At 36.6% G+C, this 24,937-nt stretch overlaps 2 protein-coding genes across 2 annotated transcripts; one reads left to right on the top strand and one right to left on the bottom strand.

Moving 5' to 3' along the window:
• Positions 1-3,768: 3,768 nt before the first annotated feature.
• Positions 3,769-5,943, top strand: LOC104887706 (chlorophyll a-b binding protein CP29.1, chloroplastic). The gene is made up of 2 exons (XM_010672415.4): positions 3,769-4,384; positions 5,412-5,943. Exons 1-2 carry the CDS (start codon positions 3,881-3,883, stop codon positions 5,763-5,765), a joined length of 858 nt encoding a protein of 285 aa, XP_010670717.1. The 5' UTR covers positions 3,769-3,880; the 3' UTR covers positions 5,766-5,943.
• On the bottom strand, positions 5,579-24,620 carry LOC104887705 (carbon catabolite repressor protein 4 homolog 6). The gene is made up of 16 exons (XM_010672413.4): positions 24,425-24,620; positions 24,024-24,345; positions 15,965-16,128; positions 15,489-15,554; positions 13,494-13,546; positions 13,230-13,311; positions 13,039-13,085; positions 11,989-12,070; positions 10,122-10,214; positions 9,999-10,031; positions 9,823-9,914; positions 8,970-9,730; positions 8,691-8,848; positions 7,944-8,029; positions 7,652-7,736; positions 5,579-6,930 (listed from the first exon to the last, which is right to left on the bottom strand). Exons 1-16 carry the CDS (start codon positions 24,491-24,493, stop codon positions 6,874-6,876), a joined length of 2,250 nt encoding a protein of 749 aa, XP_010670715.2. The 5' UTR covers positions 24,494-24,620; the 3' UTR covers positions 5,579-6,873.
• Between the last annotated feature and the right edge of the window lie 317 nt (positions 24,621-24,937).

Raw genomic sequence — 24,937 nt, 5'->3', positions numbered from 1 at the left:
CAAAACTCCTCTACAGCAACACCACCACTATTCACGCCATATCACCCACTACACCACCCATCGGCCACCGCGGTCTACAGCGGCGCATCTCGTCATTCACTGTTTCTCTCTCGCCGTCTCACGCCAACTAAGCGACCACAGGTTCGCAACCACCAGGCCCATCACTCACAAAGTGACGCCGCCTCTTCACCGGTAAGTTCTTTGATTTCTTCTTGTTTGTGAATTGGATTTTCGCCCTTTTATCTTGTATTTCAGTTTTTGTTGTTTTTTTTGTTAAGTTGTATAATTTATGTTTATACTTATATTGTTTTTGGTTTTGTGAATCCAAGATTCTCCATTTGTTTATCTCTTGATTTTTAGTTCATCTTACTGTTTTCATTTTCTTTTTCAGTTTTTTTTTCGGTTTAAATTATGCGAATTAGTTTAATTTCTGGAATTTGAGTGACAGATCACATGGATTATTATTTGAAATTCATATCTATTTTTTTTACTAACTTCATTTGTAATTGGCAGATCACATGGAGGTTCATCAACATCTGCATCCTGAACCATGCGACCAATTTGATTTTATTGTCTATGGTGGAAAAAGATTCAAAGAAAGAAGTGGCACCATTTGTTACATATTAGTTGTGATTAGGCTTTTGGAAATATAATGAACTTATATCTAATGATTTTGTATATGAACTAGTTATATATCTTTTTTTTTATATCTAGAGATATGTTATGTCCTTGGAATTTGTCTAGTGCTAATTTTCGATGTTTAATTATTTTGGCGACACTATGTTCTCAATGTTGAATTATTTTGGTGACATCATGTTTTTACCTTAATTTTGGCAATCAACATGATTAAATTAGTAATGTGAAGATTGCGTGTAACTTTGGTCCTATATGAATTTGTCTCAATTTTGACAACCAACTTGATTAAATTAGTAATGTGAAGATTGTTTGTAATTTGGTCCTAAATGAACAGTAGTATTCTTTTTTTTTTTTAGAGAAATTTTTCTAAAAAACAAAAAAAAAAAAAAAATCAAACTGGCGTGGGGATGAAGGGAGGAGGACAAAAAAATTTACAAGATGATAAGGAGGGTTGGAGTTTCACAAAAAAAAGAGGGTTGGAGTGTTGTTAAACTAAAAATATTAGGTTTAATTTGTAATTCCAATCCTACATGGACACTAGATTATGGAATAAGTTTTGAGCAAACACTAAATTGGGAATTTGTTTAATTTCTAACACTAGATTGGGAAACGATTCAATATAAAAATATAAAATTTATGTATTACAATAACAAATATCGAAATTAGAGTATAATGCATGACAATTACTTTCTCCGTTCTTTTTCTACTGCAACATTAAGTTTGGGCATGGTTTTAAAAAGGAAATTAAAAAATGGGTAATTTAGTATAGAGATATCCCTTTATTATTAGAGTAGGGGATAAGTAAATCCTTAATAAAGTAAATGCAACTTTACGAGGCAATTTGAGTAATTAGTTGTGATTGTATTAACATAAAGTAAAGGCAATATTATCAACTATAGTTGTTTTTTTAACCAAAAGTGTAGTCCCAATAGATGAAACTACCCAAAGTGATAATTACTACAATAAAAAAGAACACATGAAATATGTAAATATGAGAAAGTATGGGCGCATCCGCGCATATCCGGTATGGGCCAATAGTGTCCATACCGGGGTATGCAAGTAATTTCACAGAAAAAGACAAAAAGAGTAAAGTGGACTAATGTTAAAGCTGACTTAATGGCAATTTAGACAACTCTAATCATGTAGGAGAAAACTCAAATCATCTATTATATAAATGTTAGTTTTGAATATAATCAAATCAACTATAATGTGAATCAAATAATGTATGTATGTATGTATGTAAACTTGTATCTAATTCAATTTGTATAATTAGGCTCATGTTTCAGATCCTGTGTCATACAATTCATATCACCTATAATAATATGAATCATATCAGTTACAATATAAATCATATCTTGTACAGTATATAATCAGAGCAGATGAACTTCAATTATGTAGTATATGGATCGGATCTTATATGTTATGAATCAGATCTACTTCTATATGTTTCAGATATTGTTGTACATGAATTGGATCTTAATAATACTCACTTTTTTTTTGTCATAAGTAAAAAACCAAAAGAAAAAAAAAGAAAAAAGAAACATTTATTTACAACATTGCCACGATATGGACACTGTTGGCCCATACCGGATATGCGCCTATCACAAGTCACAACTCATGTAAATACAATGGTATTGAAAAATCTCATTTCACACCAACACAAAAACAAAAAAAAATAAACACACGACGAGAGTAAAAGACAGACGCCCACCCGACCACCCGAGTTGCCTCGGGCTTCTCACTTGGGTACCTACTACCTAGGTTGCTTGACATCAACAGGCCTCAAACCTCGAGATCTTTTTCTTGTGCTTGCCCTAGATATTGTATGGTACCGGCCCAGGCACTTCGAGTTCCACTCTTCTACCGTCGTTCGCGCTTTAATAACACGAGCTACCAAAAGTCCAAAATTCAAGTATCTCGGCCATCTTACTATTAGTATAGCTTTACACTTCATGGACCATTGGAAAGTTCTATTTTCTATTTTCCATAGTAGAAATTCTCATGAAAAGTTTCAATTACTCAGAAAGCATACGTAAATAACTTTCTCCATTTGGTGATAAATTTACTCTCATAAAATACAACCTTTTGTGTTTATGTTAAAAAGATCTCCCCGAATTTTCCACTTATAACTTCCATTTTCAATGCATTTCATGTAAAACAAGTAAGTCTTATAATTCACCATTGTCTACTGCCTATCCAAACAAGAAAATGCAAAATGTCCATAAAACTCATATTAATCGTGCCAATTTACCCATTACCTATATCGATTAAAACAACCCTCTTGGTCAACCTTGCCTTCCCTTAGTAACTGCAAATTGTGATCATGTTTCTCATTTAATGCCTAATCTTGTGGGGCTCTCTTTTATAGTTTTGTGACCTCATTAATCTAAATTGAAGGAGCTCAAATGATTTAGGTAAATAATTGAGATGGCAAAACGAGAGTTAAATTCGTCAAGATAAAAGTAAAAATGGCAAGTTAAATAGAACAAGTAAAAAATAATAATACTTCATCCGTTTCAATTTAGGGCTTGTTTGGCAAAACTAGCGGTTTTAGTAGCTGTTAGTTGTTGCATTAGCCGTAGCTGTTAGGGTAGCTGCTAGCTGCCTACTAGTAGTTGTTAGAGATTAGCGTTTAAAGTAATTGTTTAATTAAAAATTAGCATTTAAAGTAATTGTCCAACCGCTATCCGCTACCTAAAACACTATTGCCAAACAGGGCCTTAGTTGTGACATTTTTAAAATTACGGACTTTTAGACAATTTTGTGAAAGGAGAAAGATAGAGAAAGAAAATAAAAAGAATCCCATGTGATAGGAAAATTATTACCCCAAATAAAAATATCACAACTAAATTAAAACTTCCTAAAATCAAAAGTGCACAACTAAATTGAAACGGAGTAAGTAATAAAGAATCTCGCCACACATGCAAGTAGGCCAGAAGCTCGCTATCCTATGAATGTGGGCCAGTAACATGATAGGTACTTCTACTTGAGATATATAATCTCCAAAATCAGATAAAGATAAGGCCCAAACTCCCTCACCCGTTAGATAGATATTCTCCCTTCATCCAACGCTTTACATATGACCACATTAGATAGCCCATCACCCAAAAATCCTAAATAAAACACCCAACGAAAAACACTTCCAACCATTAACTAAGCCACATCTTTAGTCCAAAAATCTTACACACCCCTTCTAGGCCTTTTACCACCTATAACCACCACCCATCCTACAAAACAATCAAATATGGCCTCGGCCTCCGCCACTGCCGCCACCTCGTCTTTTATCGGGACTCGCCTTCCCGATGTCCCATCAAATTCAGGGAGGATCACGTGCCGGTTTGGGTTTGGGGCCAAGAAGGTTGCCAAGAAAGCCCAGCCCAGATCAGGATCAAGCACAGACCGCCCATTATGGTACCCAGGTGCCAAGGCCCCAGAATGGTTGGATGGGAGCTTAGTGGGTGATTATGGGTTTGACCCATTTGGGCTAGGTAAGCCTGCAGAGTATTTGCAATATGACTATGATGGCTTGGACCAGAACTTAGCCAAGAATTTGGCTGGTGACATCATTGGAACTCGGACCGAGTCCGCAGACGTCAAGGCCACATCCCTGCAGCCATACAGTGAGGTTTTTGGGCTGCAGAGATTCAGGGAGTGTGAACTGATCCATGGGAGATGGGCCATGTTGGCTACTCTTGGTGCCTTGACTGTTGAGTGGCTCACTGGTGTCACCTGGCAAGATGCTGGCAAGGTAAGTACAATAAAATGACCTCTATATTTGTTGTGATTCATGCTAAACTAATTGAATCTATGCTACTATGATAGAATTGTTGTGCTTGGTTGTCTAAGTGGTTTACTGCAAGAAATAGAACTACACGTACATGAGTACAATCTGACATACAAAAGAATTTCTTGTGTTACGCTAAGGTTGCACACCCATGGTTTAAATATGGTAATAACGTGGAAATGACAAGACGACAAAATAAAAAACTACTCTCTCATATTGTGTGCTCCATCATTTTCTTTTATCCAAAATTTTGGAAATCACGATCCTCTTTTTTCACTAAATATATTCGCTAAAATATTATTGAGATTTTGTTAGTTTCAAATATCATTTGATTATAGTTTATCTAGCATGTAATTCAAGATATACGTGGTTAAAGAATTTAAATAAAAACCATGAAAATGCTAATGGGACAAATTAATTATAATGGGAGGAGTATTATTTATTACTCCATTTGTTCCAAATTAGTTGCTACATTTTGACCGTAGGCACTATTCACGTCATAACTTTGACTATCTTTTACTCTATATACATAAGAAAAAACATAATCAGGTTGGATCTTGTTTGATTCGTCCTATTTGTATTTTCTAAATATATAATTTTTATAATTTTTTCATATATGCAACTCAAGATATTGGTGTTTGAAGTTGCATCTCGCAAACTGTGAAAAAGCAAATGTAACAACTAATTTGGAAGGTTGTATTATTATTAAATCAGCTAATTTAAGTTGGTGAGTACTAGGAAAATCTATCAAAAGAATTTATTATTTGGATGTGATAGTTTTTCTATACAAGTAGACATCATATATGTGACTATATAGGCCTATTAATTCCAAATCCAGAAAGTATAAAGTTGAAATCAAAGTCAAACAAACAAAATCATTGGTTTCTAGATCACCTAACTCACTTCGTAAAATACAATGCATTATTATTGATGAAATTCTTTAGCACTTGGAGTTCCTTTAACATTTTATTCTTTGATCAAAATTTTATAGGTGGAGCTAATTGAAGGATCATCCTACCTTGGCCAACCACTTCCTTTCTCAATGACCACATTGATCTGGATAGAGGTTTTGGTCATTGGGTTTATTGAATTCCAGAGGAATGCAGAGCTTGACCCAGAAAAGAGGCTTTACCCGGGTGGAAGTTTCGACCCATTGGGCTTGGCGTCTGACCCGGAAAAGAAGCCAATCCTTCAATTGGCAGAGATCAAGCATGCCAGGCTAGCTATGGTTGCCTTCCTTGGCTTTGCTGTTCAGGCTGCTGTTACCGGTAAAGGTCCGCTTAACAACTGGGCTACCCACTTGAGTGACCCGCTGCACACTACTATCTTGGACAAGTTCCTGTAGAGTGACTATGTTTGATTGAGAAGATGGGATCCTATACATAAGCATCTTAAATTACCCCATGAAATATGTATGGTTCAGTGTGTAGTTCAGGAGAGACTATTGTTATATTGTACCACTACTGTGAGTCTGTAAAGAGATATTTGGCAGTTGAAGTAGAATGGAGAATGCATTCTAGACAGTATAAATTGTCATCATGGGTAAATTACATTTTGTAGAATTCAAAATAATTGAAACTTAGTAACTGATCACAGGTTAAAGAAAAAACACCCAAATCTAAGGAAGACAAAATCCTCAAAGTAAAAAGAAAATTGGAACGAAATGATGTTTTCGATCCCTCCCCTTCCATAGAGAAAACTATTAACCCATCTCTTGAAGTAAACGTGCTCTTATGCCTTGTTTGGTTGAACTTTTTGGGGGTATTGAAACAGATTCAATCTGAATCCATTACACCTTGTTTGGTTTGGGTAGTGGGTTAACCATTACCCTTACTTAAGGGTAACCCAAAACCCCCAAAATGTTACGCTCCAAATTAGAGTAACAAAATCCTTTTCATTTCCTTGCAAAAGATTCCTTTCCATTGTTGAACCACACCCAATAAAAGTAACCATTATTGTTAACATTCCTTCCCTCTACTTGATTCCATTCCCTTTCCATTTCTCTATTTGAACCAAACACCCCCTTAATGCAATCAGACTTCTCTTGTATTGAATAAAAAAGAGCTATTATATAGTTAGAGCAATAAAAAATTACAAGGCACAATCTCATAGCCTCCAAGAAATTGGAAGGGAAGGGAAGGGGGGGTTGGGGATTCTACAGGATAAAATACACTAATGTACAGAATAATATGACAAACATGCTGAAAAAAAATCTAAATTTATTTTTTCAAGAATGACGATATTAGCTCTCCTTTTGTGTTCCTGCTGTGCGTTTCAATCACCATCACCACTTTAGGATGGGAAATGAGGTAAGTGGACTAACCTCACATTGGAATAAAGTCATAGGCTGAAGTTATATATGAGCTTCTAAACTTCTTACTAGAGGGAACAGCTTAGTAGTAGACTAGTAGTACTGAGACGTCAGCTACTCAACCTCCACATTATAACTCATTTCATTTCTTAGTGAATGCCAATTCTGAAGCCAAAGCTATATGGTCACTTCCCCATTTCTGAATTCAAATCAACAAAAAGATGTTAATATCAAGCATCTGTAGAGCTTTGCAACCACAAACAACGTACATAACGTGAAACAAATGATACAAAGATAAAGTCAGATTTGTTAAGTCTGGTGCAGTGTGTTACATGAGAACAGGAGCAGATATACACTATGAAACTCCAACCAAATTCCAGCTGCCCGTTGGGTTTCTCCCTTTCTTATGGGTCAGGATTTCGTCGGAAAAAGGGAGAGGGGGTGAGTTGTGGAGAGGGAAGGATCAAACAGCTTAAATTTTCTGCTCCAGAAGAAATTATTCAAACAACTAAATCAAGAACTATGTATTGAGATTTAGGCCATATGTCCGCGACCCCTCCATCTGCTAACTTTCTCCCCAAACGGGAGCCTTTTGAGAGGAATTGGGGTGGTTGAATATATGTAAAGTATTTATGTAGACACTGAATGTCAAGCTTCCTGTTCTAGTCCACCAACCTACAATGATGTATGAACTATAAAAATTTCAATACAAGAGTGTATGCTAACTGTAGGCCTGTGCCTGCTTTACATACACTAGAAGAAAGCTAATCGTTCAAACCTGAAACACTAACCTAGCATGTCAGCCTTGATGGAGAACAAATATCAGGTACACTAATAATCTCCAAAATTTCATAAGCATAGTAGGAGATATCACGAAGTAAAATATTTATATCCATCAATATAATACGCTTATAACGCACCTTTGTTGGGAAACCCCCACTAGGTTGCATTGCATCTTTTGTAATTGGAGCAAGAACTTTAATGGTGCAGAGACCTTCAGATCGCCTGTATGTCACAGAGAAGCAAAATAATCACTTAGACAATTTTATCTATGTGAGCAAGATATTATGTTCTGAACGAGAACCCAAGAGGTGAGCAGATGTGAGTGTTCATAGTTCTCACAACCAATCACACAATGTTTTCAAGAGCAAGCCATACATAACAAAGAAAAGTACGAGCAAATTAATCAGATAGGACAAAAGTTATGCTCACCATATGTAATCAACAGTTCCCATAAAACAAGTGTTATAACTAGTCACTAGCGGCTCCCCATTTGAGTCCCTTGTCCCAGAAGAATCCTAGAAAATCAAATAGTAATCAGTAAATGGTGACCTCAAACAATATAATGCACAAGGGAACCAAGATCAGAGCAGCAACTGAAGGCTCACAGTAGCAGCCAAGTATGAATCCTGCCCTTCTCAAGGCTTGGAAAGGTCAAAAGATTTTCAAACTTACACCTTATCCATCAGCCAACTACTGAGTTTAAGATCTCAAAGTGACTACAAGAAGTATTTATATTTTATGAGGTACAATTACACAAGAAATCCAAGCACCACAGAACAAATATGAATATTCTTCCATTTATTTGTATGCTCCAAAATTAAAATACATTAACTTCATGTGCATTGGTCAGACCAATTCTTAAACACAAGTTATCTTCACATCCAATGAAAAGAAAATATAGTTTATCTTTAGCAACATAACCAGAAAAATCCCTTTGTAACAAATCTACAGTTAAAATAGAATCCATGATATAGTTGTTTGACTATCTCGATAAACAAAATTTAAATTAGTTTTAAATAAACACCAAGCTACTGCACATAAATTTGTACATGGCTGCCACCTATGGAAAAACATGATAGCAATCACAACTTCACAAGTGCCATCGGCTACTTCCAGATCACGTCATTTAACCATTTTTAATAAATAGAGGTCAGAAGCCTGAAGTCGTGAACCTACCACCACTTCTGAGTATGTGCTCTTGAGCTTTAAAGAGTGTTCGAGAGCACTGCTACTGGCATTGCCAGTTGCAGTAGCTATCTCCATTGGTGTCCACAGCGATGGATCATACGAAAATGTATCTACATCAACTGTGTTATCCTCAGGAACCAAATCACCTGGAATTGCAAAAACAAGCTGTCACAATTTTTTTTTTTTTTTTTTGACGGGGAAGCTGTCACAAATTTAACTAATCTTTGATTACCAATTAATCTTCCACAGAAAGATTTACAATCTTACCAAGATTTGAAGGCAAGGCCCCTTCTCCATTGGTTAAATCAGACAGAGATTCCTCACCATCTTCATCTAAGGCCTTGTCATCTTCTAAAGGTTCCTCCATCTCATTGAGTGATAGCCCAATAATTTTCTCATCTATACTACCTGAACTTGTGTTTTGATCGCTAGCTTCACATATACTAGGTGGACTAGGGTCATTGATAGAACCTAGCATGTTCACTTCAGCTGATTCTGAGGAAGGTCTAAGGGAATTTTCTGATTGAGACATTTGCGAGTTATAATTGTCCCTAGCCTCTTTTACCACAATGTTCTTGTCAGAATCATCAGTAACAGATGACAATCTACCACTGTGGCCACTCCAGCTACTTTCTTCTGATATTAGATCTTTTTTTGTTTCCTGCTCTTTCAACGGCAAACCGGAGCCAATACCCTTTTCAGACAAAGTAACCTCTTGACCTTTCATTGTCTCATTAATTATTGCATCAGCAGATTTGGCTGATCCAATCTCATCCGCTCTCAATTTAGTTTGATCACCATGACTATCCTTCAAGCTGTCAGTTGATTGAGATAGCCCTCTCCTTTTCTCAAATGAGTTAAGTGATGCATTTAGCAAAGGATCAACAGAGGGAGGTCCTTCCAGGCTGACAAGTGGTTCAGAACTGCTTTCTATGTCATTCACATTTTCACAGGAATCACTCTGTTTTCTGCCGACGCTATTGTTTTGTGCAATTGTTGGACTAGCTACATCACCAGTTGGCTGCTCTCTAGAAAAATAGTTAAAGTAATGTAGACCTATAATAAGTAATAGACAAAAGAGTTACTTCAGAAGATGTTGATGAAAGAGAAGAAAAAGTACCTTGGTTGAGGGTCATATTGTCTCGGTGGGGGGTAAATTACAGCAGAGGCTTGTCCTGAAACCTTGTCTCTTTCTACTTCAGATATATCTAGCTGCCAAGTCATAGATTAGATAACCGAACAGGCATAAGAAGAGTGGAACTCGTCGTTCCAAAGAATGTGAAGCTCCAACTTTACCTTCTGCTCAGACATGAAATTGTACAATGGACTCTGCCAAAAGGAAGTGGCTAAGGTGTTATTACAAAAGTGCGAAATACTTGATGATGATGACTAAATTATGGAAAATGATGCGCTGTATACCATTGGAGTGCAATTGAAATCACCACATAAGACCACTGGAGCATCATCCCACGTCTTTGACACAGCTTGAGCCCTTTCAAGAAGTACCCTGACCTACATACAGCCACAGAAGCAACAGCAAGGTCTTTTATGGCATATCTAAAAACAGCAGAGATGTGCAAGTAATACACTTTAGACAAACAAGACAACAAGGGAATTACTACAATACATCATCCCATACATCAACAGCTAAGACATTCTAGACGGCCCTTTAACATTTACATACACAATGGAACAAGCATGGCAGAGGTACAAGTCAGCAATCTAAATGCAAAAATCCAAACTTGTTCCAGACATAGCACACAATGGAAGTACTGGCATGGACAGAAGAATTATGCATCCCAGCATGGCAGAGGTGGGTTACAGAGAATTGGTGGCTAAACCAAGACAAAAGAAAAGATGATAGCACAGTGCAAATGTCACATGGACACAATTGTTACTTCTGCTCAATACCAGCAGGCTATGTAACACAAAAATCCAGGTTAAATCTATCCCTTGATAAGGCGTTCATGTCATGCATAACCATCTAAATTTCAATAACCAGAAAAGAGATGGAGACTGAAAGTTGAACTGGAGTGGATTGAAGCCCTACTATACTTGACACAATGGCTAACGTTATGCTACTAGGTCTAGATGGTTAAGTTAGTTAAGCTTGATGCACCTAAACTATGTTTGAATGTTCTCCTAGAAACCAAACGATTACAACATAACTCTTCAAAGGTGGGTATTATATGTTGGACTTGTTTCGTTGTTGTTATTTTTATCAGATGGGGCCTTGCGCTTCCTAAGTTGCATTTTTAATAGTGGGCTATTTTAGTTCACTAATTAAGAGGGTCGAGTTTGTTTATTGTTAGTAGGAGTAGATTGGTTTGCTTGTCAGACAAGTATAGGAGTTTACCTAGTTTCCAAATTTATTCCTGCTTCCATTTCTTGGTTGAGTATGGAACAAGTAACTTTCCCTATAAATAGGTTGGGAGCGACAAAGAAGGTAGATATTAATGAGTTAAAGATATTGGTGTTGAGCTTTAATGCTTTAACCTTTGAGTGTGTTATGATTCAAACATGTTGTAAGTCTGTAATTTGGTGCTGTTACCATTAATATCAAACACAAGAACTGAAAAAGTTGATTTTTAAAAGGATCGATAGCATTTCCAACCCTAAATTCACTTACTTCCTCCGTTTCAATTTAGTTGTGACATTTTTTATTTTAGGAAGTTTCAATTTAGTTGTGACACTTTCATTTTGGGCAATAACTTCTCTCTATCTCTCTCCTATCACATGGGACCCTTTTGATTTCTTTCTCTATCTCTCTCCGCTCCAAAAATTCCTTACGAGTCCGTGATTTTAAAAGTGTCACAACTAAATTGAAACGGATGAAGTATAATATTTCATACATCTACTCAAGGGACATCTCGTTCCTTGTCATGCACATTTCTGACGTATTTCCAGGTCAAAAGAAGTTTTACAAGCAATGCACGATTCCATAAGTAGGATGACAAGCAGAGCAAAGTCAAAAGAATAAGAAAAATTCAAAATACAGTCAAAATTTATGCAAGTATATCTCATAGAGCCCATAGTACATGGTTTGGTTAAGGCATTTTCAAAGGTCAATCTATTTAATCCTTTCCTTCACAGAGATCTCACTGTTTTTTTTTTTGGTTACAAGAAGGTGAAGATGAAGCAAATCAGATTCATATATATATATATATATATATAGAAAACAAGCAAAAATCAAACCTTTGCATCAGGAATGAATAACTATGTTCTGATAACTCATACAAGGAATCTGTTGCACAAAGAAACTTTAAAGAGATCTATGTTCCAATACCTGGCCAAGCTTGATCTCTCCTCTTCTTGGATTGTAAAGCACATGAGTGTTGCATATGACAACTCTATTTGGGCCTTTTGAGCTGCAGCGTTAGAATAAGGTTACATTCGCTAAAGCAACGATGCCAACAATGAAAGTGGTAGTCTGGGGGAAAAGAAAATGGGAAGAAAAGAAAGACTCACAATTTATATAACTTAAACTATTTGCTTCCCGCACAGTTTAGCAAACATATACACCTCAAATCATTCACAAATCCTCATGCTGTTTGACAAACATATACACTTCAAATCATTCACAACTGTTCTAAGTCAACTTGCTCAATCTTCTAGGCTCTAGCACCATACCCCAGCTCGTAAATCATGTCTAGTCTACTACATAAAATCACAAGAGAAAGAAAACTCTTGCTAGTTTTCACAACAGCGTTCACACAATTTAGGCTAGAATATAGGTGGCAACGGTATGTGATATTTGAAACTACAATAGTGGAGAGTGGGACCTTAAACAAGTAACACTCTCAGGTAGAGAGAACCTCGATTGATATTTGTGCTCGTAAGAAGTGTAGAGGGGAATGAAAAAGATTATGAAACCCAGAAACAGTTTGGGACTCCAAATTAAGACGTGTGAAAATTTTAAGGGACGAAAAAAAAAGGTGACAAAGAAAAGGTTAGGACAACTTGATAAACAAAACTCTCACCTACAGACTGAGTCTGTGACGCACAGATCCATACTCATTCATACTAAAACCAAATTAAATGGGGAACCAGAAAACCGACAATCAAAGAGCATCATGAATCAACGTATATAATAGATCAACACCTAGAAGGATAGAACACACAAAATAAACAAATATCTTATGATAAAGAAGTAATATTTTTTGTCTAAACTACCAAGCTTCCAAAATATAGATTAAAACATGCAACACCAATTTCTCTAGTGCCTCGTGTGCAGAAAGCAAAAGTTCTCAAGCAAGTAGTACTTCTATCAGGAATAGGTTAACCTCCCAATAACCAAAAGGTATGTGTCGCATGAAAACTCTTAAGCAAGCATTACCTGGATGATGAAGCCAGCTCATTTTCACTCTGGTTCGGAACTAAAGACTGCAAATTTTAAAAATAAAATATTATTTAACATCACTTACCAGCATGAACATGATAAATACAACTTTTTGGTCTTGGTCAACACCTCCTTATCCTCTACATAACTCAAGAAGAAATAAAGAGAACCCAAATTCAATTACATACCTCTAGAACACATATTTGAGCAACATTGTCCCGCATCCCATGTTTGTTGAACTCAATGCACTCTTCATACATCAACCTAAACCTAAACCCATGATTTTCAAACAAATGTCACCAAACTCCCGCTCAAGGATACAAAAAATATTCCAGAAGTGACGCAACACCAATAAGATCAACAAAAGAATGCTGCAAATTGGATCTTAATAGAGGCGGCATAATCACTTACGGTTACGGGTTCAAGCAATCTGGATTTTAAATGCTCCTTACCTTGATGTTCGCCAAAAGATAGCACACCCATCAATTGGATCACCAGTCCGCATCTAGTACATTTGCCAAATAACTAGGTTATAATGTGCATGTACATAGTTCCAGTCTTGTTAGTATTTTCAACATGCATATGCATCAAACTTCAACCATTTCAGAGATTATTGCAAACTACAATAATCAAGCTTCAACCATTTCATCACCAATCTTGTGAAAATGGTTGAAGTGATCTGTAAAACTGTACTACATTTCCTTTCTGAATAATGTTTTGGCTAGTAAGGCTCGCTAAATATTTTCTCCACCTTCATCCTCATTGATCTCCTTTGGTCTATGGCACTAAGGGCATTGGCTAACTCCGCCAACATTTTATTGGACAAGTCTTTAATATCTTCTAGTGAGGAAATTTTAAGCACATATCTTTTCAAAATGCCAACTAAATTTCATCAACCACACTTTCATTGGAAATATTTTCACCAGGCAACCTATTTTGATTCTCAATTGTCATGAGCTTACTCACATATTCCTTAATGGTTTCGCTTTTCTTCATCCTTTGCATCTCAAACTCCAATTTGTGATTCAAAACCTACATCAACTTTGCTTGAGCATTGCACTCGAACTCCAATTTGTCTATGGCACTAAGGGCATTGACTAACTCCGCCAGCAATTTATTGGACAAGTCTTTGGAATCTTCTAGTGAGGAAATTTTAAGCTCATATCTTTTCAAAATGCCAACTAAATTTTATCAACCACTCTTTCATTGGAAATATTTTCACCAAGCAACCTATTTTGATTCTCAACTGTCATGAGCTTACACACATATTCCTTAACGGTTTCGCTTTTCTTCATCCTTTGCATCTCAAACTCCAATTTGTGATTCAAAACCTACATCAACTTTTCTTGAGCATTGCACTCGAACTCTCCCTTTAGCATGTCCCATGCTTCTTCCAGTGACTCACACAAGTCATGATACTTCTGAATATTCCGTCCACGGCCATATGAATACAAGAGAAAGCTTTTGGCATCTTTGTTTTTTCTTCATCATGTTGCTTGATTTAGCTTAATGTTGGATTTTCTCGGAAAGGGAGAGTACTCTCAACAACCTCCCATACATTCAAGGCTATCAATGGAGATTCTAATGCAGTTGATTAATGCCCTTAGTGCCATAGACCAAAGAAGATCAATGGGAGAGGAAGATAATGGAGAAAAAAATTAAGGAAGCCTTACTAGTCAAACTAGGAAATGTAAAATTCAATGCAACCATTTTCATAAGATTGGCATGAAGAAAATGATTGTTGGCCTAAAGGAAAGTCACAATGTCACAAATGCAAGAGCTATGGACATTTGGCAAGAGACTATAAATTATAATATAACGAAGAAAAGACAAGCATGACACAAGTGGTTGTGGAAGAAATTTTGTTTCAAAGTTGTCGGTAGGATATGCACCACGGAGAGAACTGCTCCAAATGATATGGTGTTGGTGATAATTTGCATCAAAAAAATATTTTGGTGGTGTGAAATGCACCACATATTGAAGAGAAGAGCTCCATGATCTCTACCAATTTTGAAGCAAGGAGATGTGTTTAAATTATGATCCAAAGTTGTGGTCTAGTGATTTATTTTGGAACAGACTTGCTAATCACAACCTACCAAACCGACTCATTTGACAAGTCTAGCTAGCATAGAGGTAATATTCAGAAATCAGGATGGCAAGATCTACCATCAGGTTCCAAAAAAAATGCCGTATGAGTTATGGGGTTAACATGCCTTATTGAAAGCAAAGGGAAGTACGATCAAATCTTCTCTCTAATTTTAATCTCTTAAGCATGAGAATTTCATTTAGAACCTTTCAAGTGAAGACCGAAATTGATTGTCAGATAACAGGAGCTCACAAGTGGCAAACTTAACATATTATATTTTTGGCTTCTTTTAAGAGGACGAACCTAAAGAGCAAGGAAGAAAACATACAAAATTGTTCTAATGTCTGTAGTCTATACCAACCTTCCAAATGCCACTGTATCCACGAACCCTGAAGTCCTCTTCCAACTCATGAAATTTGTCAACCTCCTGAACAAGATTTATAAACTTCTCTATCTCAGAGTTGAAAGCAATGAAATACGGACGAAATTAACAATGACCATCGTAAGGCAGGGAAGAATAGAATATCACAAAACTATCATACAGATAGTTTCTAGCAGATGCATAGGAAGCCAGTTCAATACGACAAGACACGAGTAATAACAATAGTAGACGGAATGATAAGAGGAGAGAACGAGAAACAGCAGCAGCAAACGAGAAACAGTAACAGAGTAAGACAAGGACAGAAGGACAAATCAAGGAGAATTTTCGAACCATATAGAACTGTCATAACTGAAGACATGTAAATCCTTCAGGGGAGGGAACACAAGCATTCCATCATGAAACACAATAGCTAGGCAAGAAGCTAAGAGGCAAACATCCGAAGAGAGAGAAGTGACCTGTAAGCACATTATGTCAGGTGACCACAATCGAAGCTCAAAAAGTATGTTTCCCTTCCGCCAGTCCCAACTCATAAATCGACGTGGGATGTGAAAGTACAGCTTCCGATGACTATTAGCAAGGTAGTCAGCAAGTATATTATATGAAAGCACAACAAACCGCTCTGCAAAATATTTAACAATTTAGGTAGAGTGAACAGCCATTAAGTCAGTAACCTTGCTAACATTTTAGGACATTGGACAAGAAGTCAACAGTTACCATGACACAAACAAATAAGCATCATTCAAGTTACCAAAATGTTAGAAACACACAAAAAAAAAAAAATCACTTTCAGACTTCAAAAATCTAACTTGCAGAAAGTTTTCCATACTTGACATATCAATAATAAACAAAAGCAGAACAGGGTAGTGAAATATATATGTAAGTTCAATCATTAACTTAGTTTCAGTCTTCAGCATACATAACCAATTATGCTCCATGCTTATCAAGTAACATAATGACAACAATCACGAGACATACACAATGACATAGAGGTCACATTAATGGTCCGTATGGTATGTGATACTAAATAATGGTAATGGAAATGAGATTAGAAGTAGTTTGCAACAAAAATCCCCTACTCGTTACCAAGGTAATGGAATCTCATCCTCAAACATGTGATTTCTTCACAAGTTTCCATCAGCACTCAATACCACTGACCACATCTAAAGTACTAACGGATAGTGATGCAAAGTAATGAAGAAACGATATGTTTAGGGACAAATTCTCATTAGCCATTACCATGGACATTGACATGGGTTTTTCCTTACAAAACTAGGCTAAAAATCATCCTTATTATTGTTGTCATCTATTACCGCCTACCATACCGGCTGTAACTAAAATAATGTACAAGTGTAGGCCAACAAAATGAAGTTATTTATGCGTTGTACTTTTTATCAAGCATCCCAGAGAATGCATCCAATTAGCAAAGATGTCTTCCTTCAATATAATTCCAATCGGCAAAAACCTCTTCACAACTGATTTTTACAGGGGAACTCCAAAATCACAGAAAAGTTTACTTCTTTCTCTTTTTTTGTTCCATTAACCATTTTTTCCTTTTGTCATACAATTAAAATAAAAAACACAACTAGTATTTGCGATAAATCATTTCGTCTAAATTAAATGGAGGTTCATTAAACAAAAAATAGTTACTCCCTCCATTTTAATTAGTTTTTGTACTTTGACTTTTGCACTATTCACATACCAAGTTTATCTTTTACTAATATATAAAAGCAAAAGTCATCATATGATATATTATTGGATTAGTCTGAATTTATATTTTTAAAATGTCAACTTTAAAATCATTTTTGATAATCTATAATTAGACATATTAGTAGTCAAACTTAAGCATTGGGGCAGACGTAAAAGTCAAAGTAGAGCAACTGTTAATATTGAGAATATGATCATATGGTCTATTAGTTTTAATATTACTTTTTGTAAAGCTGAGCTAAGAATGGTGACAGCTGTAATTTGTAGTGTTCCTAGGCTGATTCTGTGAGGACCACTTTGTTGTTTGTCCTTTTGTACACATATTCCTAGGTCTGATTGTGGAGGCTGTGTGTGCTGTGGTATATATACCTCAGTGCTTATTGTGCAGCAACACATCATGAGAGAGGTGTGAGAAAACACTACAAAAGAAATACAAAGTCTGGAAGCAAATTACTGCTATCCAAGATAGAAACTTTGAGTCTTCAAATTTCTTTATGGTATCAGAGCCAGGGAAAAAAAACGCGCTCGCGGTCGCGTTCGCGGGAACGGTCGCGTTGTCGCGGGAACGGCTTGTAACGGCGAAATAGAACGTTTCGCGGCCGTCGCGGCGTGAATTTTTTAAAAAAATTCACATTAATTTTTTTTAACCTTATTTGCATTTTTTTAGTTTATGAAACATTATTACGACATAATATAATCAAATCTAATAGAATATCATGTTTCCTCAACTATATAATTAAATCATAAAAAAAATTTGGCCAATGTTTGAAAAGAACGGATGTAACGGGGATAAAATCGTTCTAACACGGCGAGTTCGCGTTACGGAACGGACAACGCGGCGAGAAGTACGTGAATTTTATTATGGCGTTCCGTAACGGGATTTCGCGGAACGGCAAATCCAAAATCCGTTACAGAACGGCCGTTCTGTAACGGAACGGGAGAGTTTTAATTCCCTGATCAGAGCAGGGATTTTAATTCTCGATCTATATTTCAGAAATCTTGAAGGCTCTAAACTGATATAATCTCAAATGGCTGGTGAAAACAGCAACAACAAAGAGAGTAACTTGAACCCATACAAAGACCCTCTATTTGTCGCTGTAAATGAAAATGCAGCAACACCTTTAGGAGGTATCATCTTTGATGGTGGAAACTTTCTCAACTGGAATAGGAGTATCAGAATAGCACTGGGTGCTAAGAACAAGCTTGCTTTTCTTGAAGGAAAACACAAGAAACCTACCACTGGAGCTGATGAGATTCAGAAGTGGACTAGGTGTGATTATATGGTAAGATCATGGATCCTTGCCACTATGAAGCCTGAGATTGCAAGTAGTCTGGTTAGTATGCAACCTACTAGCAGACTTTGGGAAGAGATAGTTGAGAGATATGGGCAAACAAATGCTCCTCAACTTTACCAACTGAAGAAAGAGCTATGGGATTTTAAACAGAACAACCTGTCTGTTAGTGAATATTATTGTAGGCTGAAGGAGTTATGGGAACAAATATCTGAGCTTGATGAGGTTCCTGAGTGCAGCTGTGGAGCAATGGCAAAATGCAGATGTGATTTACATGCTAAGATAGCTCAGAGGGACTCAGACAACAGGCTGATGAAGTTCTTAAATGGACTGAATGATGGGTATGAACAAATGAAGACAAATTTTCTTAGCATGGAACCTTTAATGGCTGTGAATAAGGCCTACAACCTTGTGATGCAAGTCGAGAAACAGAAACAACTTGCTGCAGATATGAATCTTGGAGTTGAGATGAGTGCTTTGGCTGTGAATAGACAGAGCTATAGCCTTGGACCTCTCAAGGATTTTCAGAAAAGAGACTACAAGAAGATGAAGATGGAAGACTATAAGAGAATGAAGCTGGAAAAGGAATCAAAGAAATGCAGCCACTGTGGGATGAAGGGACATGTCAGGGAGGAATGCTTCAAGATAATTGGGTATCCAGAATGGTTCAAGCAACCAAAATGAAAGCCATGGTTAAGAGAAGCTGCAAACATGTCCAGACAGGAGGATGAAAATGCAGAAAATACACCAAATACACCTCTGGATTATGCTCCTCAGAGAGATGCAAATGGAGGTAAGGTTGACAAAGAAATGGTTTCTTCTGTTATTCAGAGGAACTGCTGAAGCTGGTGGGAGATAGGCATGGTGGACAAGGAACGAGCTCTAGCAATTTTGCAGGTAAAGTAACTGCAAATACTGCAAATTTTGTTCATTTTCATGATAGAACAAACACTTGGCTCATAGATTCAGGAGCAAGTGATCATATTACTGGAAGTAGACAACTTCTAACTGACATGAAAACTCTAAAAAAATGTGTTAGAGTGGGGTTACCTGATGGAAGTATCAAGGTGGTAAATGAAATAGGAGATGTGAAGCTGAATGAGGAAATTACATTATATGATGTGTTGTATATAAATGATTTTAAGCACAACTTACTTTCTGTGAGTAAGCTGCTGAAACAATGTGGAAAGAAACTTATTTTTGATGAAAATGGGTGTTCAATACAGGACCATTCCATTAAGGGAGATGTTGAGATTGGGAGAAATGAAAATGATCTATACAAGTTGGTAGAGAGCAGACTTGGTGAGAAGAACAAGTATGATGGAAGAAATGAGAAGAAGAAAGATGCAAATGTTTGTAATAAAGTAGAAAAATTGGATCTTATTCATGCTAGATTGGGACATGTTTCCATATCTAAAATGCAACATTTACCTTTCTGTAAATGTGATGATCTGAATGATCATTTTTGTGATACCTGTTCTGTTGCTAAACATCATAGACAACCTTTTGTGCTTAGTAAATCTATTGCCAGCAGCATCTTTGATTTGATTCATGTGGATCTATGGGGTCCCTACAGGGCTAAAACCATCACAGGTGCAAGTTATTTCTTGACCATTGTAGATGATTATAGTAGAGCAACTTGGACACACCTTTTGTCCAATAAAGAACAGGTGAAGGGAATTTTGGCAGGTTTCATTTGTTATGTTGAGAACCACTTCAATACTAAGGTCAAAACCTTAAGAAGTGACAATGGGACTGAAATATTTCAGTCAGAATGCAGTGATATTTTTATTAAGAGAGGTATCATACATCAAAGAAGCATTGCTGGTGTCCCACAGCAAAATGCTAGGGTGGAAAGAAAGCATAGGTATCTTTTAGATACTGCTAGGGCAATCAAACTTCATGCTGGATTGCCTACTTATCTATGGGGTGAGTGCATTCTAGCATCTACTCACCTTATTAACTTACTTCCCAGCAGAGTAATAAATTGGGACACTCCATATAAACGATTGATGAAGAAAGAGGCTAGTTATGACCATTTGAAAGTCATAGGTAGCCTGTGTTATGCAAGTCCTAGTAAAAGGCCATCTGACAAATTTGCTGCTAGAGGTATTAGATGTGTTCTGCTGGGATATCCTCACAATCAAAAGGGATATAAATTGTTAGATTTGGAAACCAAAAAAATCTTTGTTAGTAGAGATGTAGTGTTCAAGGAACACATTTTTCCTTTCCTTCTTAACGGGGAAAATGATGACCTTACAGTTGCTTTGAGACATAATCCTTCACCAGAAATGAAGAATTCATTGATGATACTCATGCTGATTTGCCTGAGCAAGAGGGGCAAACACCTCTGCACCCACCTGTTTGTGAGCAGACAGATGATTTGAGAAACAATGATTCATCTCCTGATGATTCATCTCCTGATGATTCATCTCCTGATGATACTGCTCATGTAAACCTGGAGCCAGGAAGACCACAAAGGCAGATTGCTCTTCCTAAAAAATATCAAGACTTCATTGTTGGCCTGCCAGGTGAAAGAAGAGTGCTCAAGATGTTAACTTAATTACAGCTAACCTAGCTGTTTCTTCTTACTACTCAGCTGAATACTTGGCATCTCTTAGCAATGTGCTAAGGGTCAGAGAGCCTAGTCATTATGGTGAAGCCTGCCAAGATGAAGAATGGGTGAAGGCCAATGAATGCTGAGATCAAAGCTTTAGTAGACAATGAAGGCATGGGAGATGGTGGACCTACCAGTGATAAGAAAGCCATAGACAGCAAGTGGGTATATAAGATCAAATTCACTCCAGAAGGCAATGTAGATAAGCTGAAAGCTAGACTGGTAGCCAGAGGTGACAGACAAGTGGAAGGTAAAGATTACAAGCACACTTTTTCCCCTGTAGCAAAATTTGCTAGTGTAAGGATCCTTATTGCTCTAGGCACTTGTTTAAATTGACCTATGCATCAATTGATATTAATAATGCCTTTCTTCATGGGCATTTGGATGAAGAAGTCTATATGTGGCCTCCTAAAGGATACCAAGGTGGAAAGGAAGGACAAGTATGCAAACTTAAAAAAAGTTTGTATGGTTTGAAACAGGCTTCTAACAGTGGAATCTTGAACTCACCCAACATTTTCTTGCTCATGGATACACTCAATCCAAACGAGATTATTCCATGTTTACAAAGAAAACATCAGGGAAGCAAGCAATCATTCTGGTGTATGTTGATGATTTACTCATCACTGGTGATGATGATGAAGAAATTACAAGAATTAAAGCCAGTTTGCATTCAGCTTTCACCATCAAAACCTTGGAGCCATCAGATATTTTTTGGGAATTGAAATATCCAGGACTACTCAAGGAACTATGTTAATCAGAGGAAGTTCATCCTTGATATTCTTAAAAGTACTGGTATGGAAAATTGCAAACCCACAAAGTTTCCATTTCCTAAAGGAGTCAAGTTATCTATTGATTCAGGAGAGTTGCTAGAAGATCCTGAATCTTTTAGAAGAATCATTGGGAAGCTGCTCTATCTCAGACTAGACCTGATATTTCCTACAGTGTTCAACAGCTCAGTTAGTTTATGTGCTCACCTAGGAAACCACATCTCCAAGCAGCAATTCATGTTGTTAAATATTTGGCTGGTACACTGGATTGGGGTCTATATTATCCAACATCTGAAGCTCTTCAGCTCACAGCTTTTTGTGACTCTGATTGGGGAAGTTGTGCATTCAGTGCCAGGTCCCTCACTTGATATTGCATTTTCTTAGGGAATGCACTTGTGTCTTGGAAGACAAAGAAGCAGAAAACAGTCTCTAAGTCTTCAACTGAGGCTGAGTATAGATGTATGTCCCAAACTACTAGTGAGATAGTTTGGGTCCATGGACTCTTGGAGGATCTGCACTTTCATATTCCTCAACCTATTGATTTGTTCTGTGACAACAAGTCTGCAAATCATCTTGCCTATAATCCCATTTTTCATGAGAGAACCAAGCACTTGAAAGTGGATTGTCACTATGTTAGAGAACATATTCAAAGTGGTTTTCTCAAAGTGCTTCACATTAAATCCTTTCTTCAGCTTGCTGACATTATGACTAAATCTTTGAGTGAGCAGCAGCACAATCATCTTTCATTCAAGTTGGGCATCGTTTCCTCTGCTCCATCTTGAGAGGGGGTATTGAGAATATGATCATATGGTCTATTAGTTTTAATATTACTTTTTGTAAAGCTGAGCTAAGAATGGTGACAGCTGTAATTTGTAGTGTTCCTAGGCTGATTCTGTAAGGACCACTTTGTTGTTTGTCCTTTTGTACACATATTCCTTGGTCTGATTGTGGAGGCTGTGTGTGCTGTGGTATATATACCTCAGTGCTGATTATTGTGCAGCAACACATCAAGAGAGAGGTGTGAGAAAACACTACAAAAGAAATACAAAGTCTGGAAGCAAATTACTGCTATCCAAGATAGAAACTTTGAGTCTTCAAATTTCTTTAGTTAAGAACCGAGTGAGGAGTTTGCATAATTCAATAAAAATTTCCAATTTCAGTCTTCAGAAATATTCATAACCGATCACGCTCTAGCCTCTGAGTATAACAATCACAAGACATACACAATGACATCAACACCACGCTTAGTATTTAACCCATAAACCCAAGTATAAGTGTAGGCCTACCAATATACTATGTATTAAGGTAAGGCAACATGTATTGCACTATCTACACTCTATACCAAAGTAGAAACCACTAGACCAAAATTCGTAATGAACATTAATAAAGTGTTCACATTATAAATTAAAATGTAATTAATACTAATTACTTGAACAATTACATTGAAAACTAGAGTTCACTCTATAATTGCCCAAACAATTTCAAACATACATCAATTGGAAATAAAAAAAATTGAATATTGCTTGTGCATTACCTAGTTTCTCACTATATTTCCAATTACCACTTGACAAGTGATCTTTTACTAGATTACTACATACATTTAGTCATCTAAATAAAATAAATAAACATACCTTTCAACTAAAACAAAGTTCAATAAATCCAAAAATAGCTAATATGCATAATTCAATTAAAAATCTCCAAAAAGAAAGAACAAGTAGTGGAATTACCATCATGAGGAAGAGGAAGCTTAGCAAAACTCCAATTACCACTTGACAAGTGATCTTTTACAAGCTTAATATATACAATTTGTTATCTAAATAAAAAGCACACTACTTTGAAACTAAAACAATAACTCAACAAAATTAAAAATAGCTAATATGCATAATTCAATTAAAAATCTCCAAAAAGAAAGAACAAGTAGTGAAATTACCACCATGAGGAAGAGGAAACTTAGCAAAACTCCAATTACCACTTGACAAGTGATCTTTTTACAAGCTTACTATATACAATTTGTTATCTAAATAAAAAGCACATTACTTTCAAACTTAAAGAATAACTCAACAAAATTAAAAATAGCTAATTTGCATAATTCAATTAAAAATCTCCAAAAAGAAAGAACAAGTAGTGAAATTACCATCATGAGGAGGAGGAGGAAGCTTAGCAAACTCCCAACTCCGAAAATCTGGCGGTTTCGGCCGCTGAACCCTAGCTCCTGGAGGTTGATTATGCCGCCGATTAAAACTATATTCACCATTACTATAATTCCTGCTCTTAAAAGTTCCGAAATTCGACGAAGAATTCAGATTATGATGATAATAATTATTGTTGTTATTGTTGAAATTATTATTTGCGCGAAAATTGGAGTCACGAACTGATTGAAAATGCGAGTCGCCGGAGACGGTGGTGGATGGACGATCGGAGAATGAGCGACGACCTCGGGCTCGGCCACCTCTGAACTGCAATGGAGGAGAGAGAAAACGAGAATGAGAATGAAATGGTTGTATAGAGGAGATAGAGGAGAGAGAAAATTGATACCGGAGGTCGAGTGGTGGTGGACATGGCGGCGGAGATACGGTGGAGAGAGAATGATGAGGTTTGACGCATTTGTAAAATTGTAAGTTTATTCTATTTTGGGTTTTATTGGTGTTGACGGATGGTGGTGATGTGATGGCAGATTATCAGGAATGGGAGAATTGCGGACTTGCGGTAAAGTAAGAGTCACTCGACTCACATTAGTTGGATAGGGATTTACCAAATTCACCCTTACTGACAAATGATAATTGATAGGTTCCTAAATCATAACCTGTTTTTGTAAGATACCGCCTACTTTTACTTTAAAATTATGTACGATTCAAATTCAGTATTAAGAAGAATATGCCACCTTTTTTTTTAATATTGTGGCTAATTTAATCAATTTCGAGACCAATTTAATCTATTCCGTGACTAGTTTAATCTATTCAGAAATGATATTTTCTAACCCATTCAGTGACTAGTTTAATCCCTTTAGTGACTAGTTTAATCCCTTTAATGACTAGTTTAACCCTTTTA

The sequence above is a fragment of the Beta vulgaris genome, chromosome 2, assembly GCF_026745355.1.
Source record: "Beta vulgaris subsp. vulgaris cultivar EL10 chromosome 2, EL10.2, whole genome shotgun sequence".
NCBI lineage: Eukaryota > Viridiplantae > Streptophyta > Magnoliopsida > Caryophyllales > Amaranthaceae > Beta > Beta vulgaris.
This window is presented reverse-complemented; position numbering and strand designations above follow the sequence as displayed.

Excerpts from the sequence above, each read along its gene's own strand:
- LOC104887706 (XM_010672415.4), top strand. The coding sequence starts at position 3,881 with ATGGCCTCGGCCTCCGCCACTGCCGCCACCTCGTCTTTTATCGGGACT. Across the intron at positions 4,385-5,411 it reads CCTGGCAAGATGCTGGCAAG|GTGGAGCTAATTGAAGGATC; the intron begins GTAAGTACAATA and ends AAAATTTTATAG.
- LOC104887705 (XM_010672413.4), bottom strand. The coding sequence starts at position 24,493 with ATGCGTCAAACCTCATCATTCTCTCTCCACCGTATCTCCGCCGCCATG. Across the intron at positions 16,129-24,023 it reads TCCTCCTCCTCCTCATGATG|AGCGGTTTGTTGTGCTTTCA; the intron begins GTAATTTCACTA and ends AATATTTTGCAG. Across the intron at positions 13,086-13,229 it reads CTCAAATATGTGTTCTAGAG|TCTTTAGTTCCGAACCAGAG; the intron begins GTATGTAATTGA and ends TAAAATTTGCAG.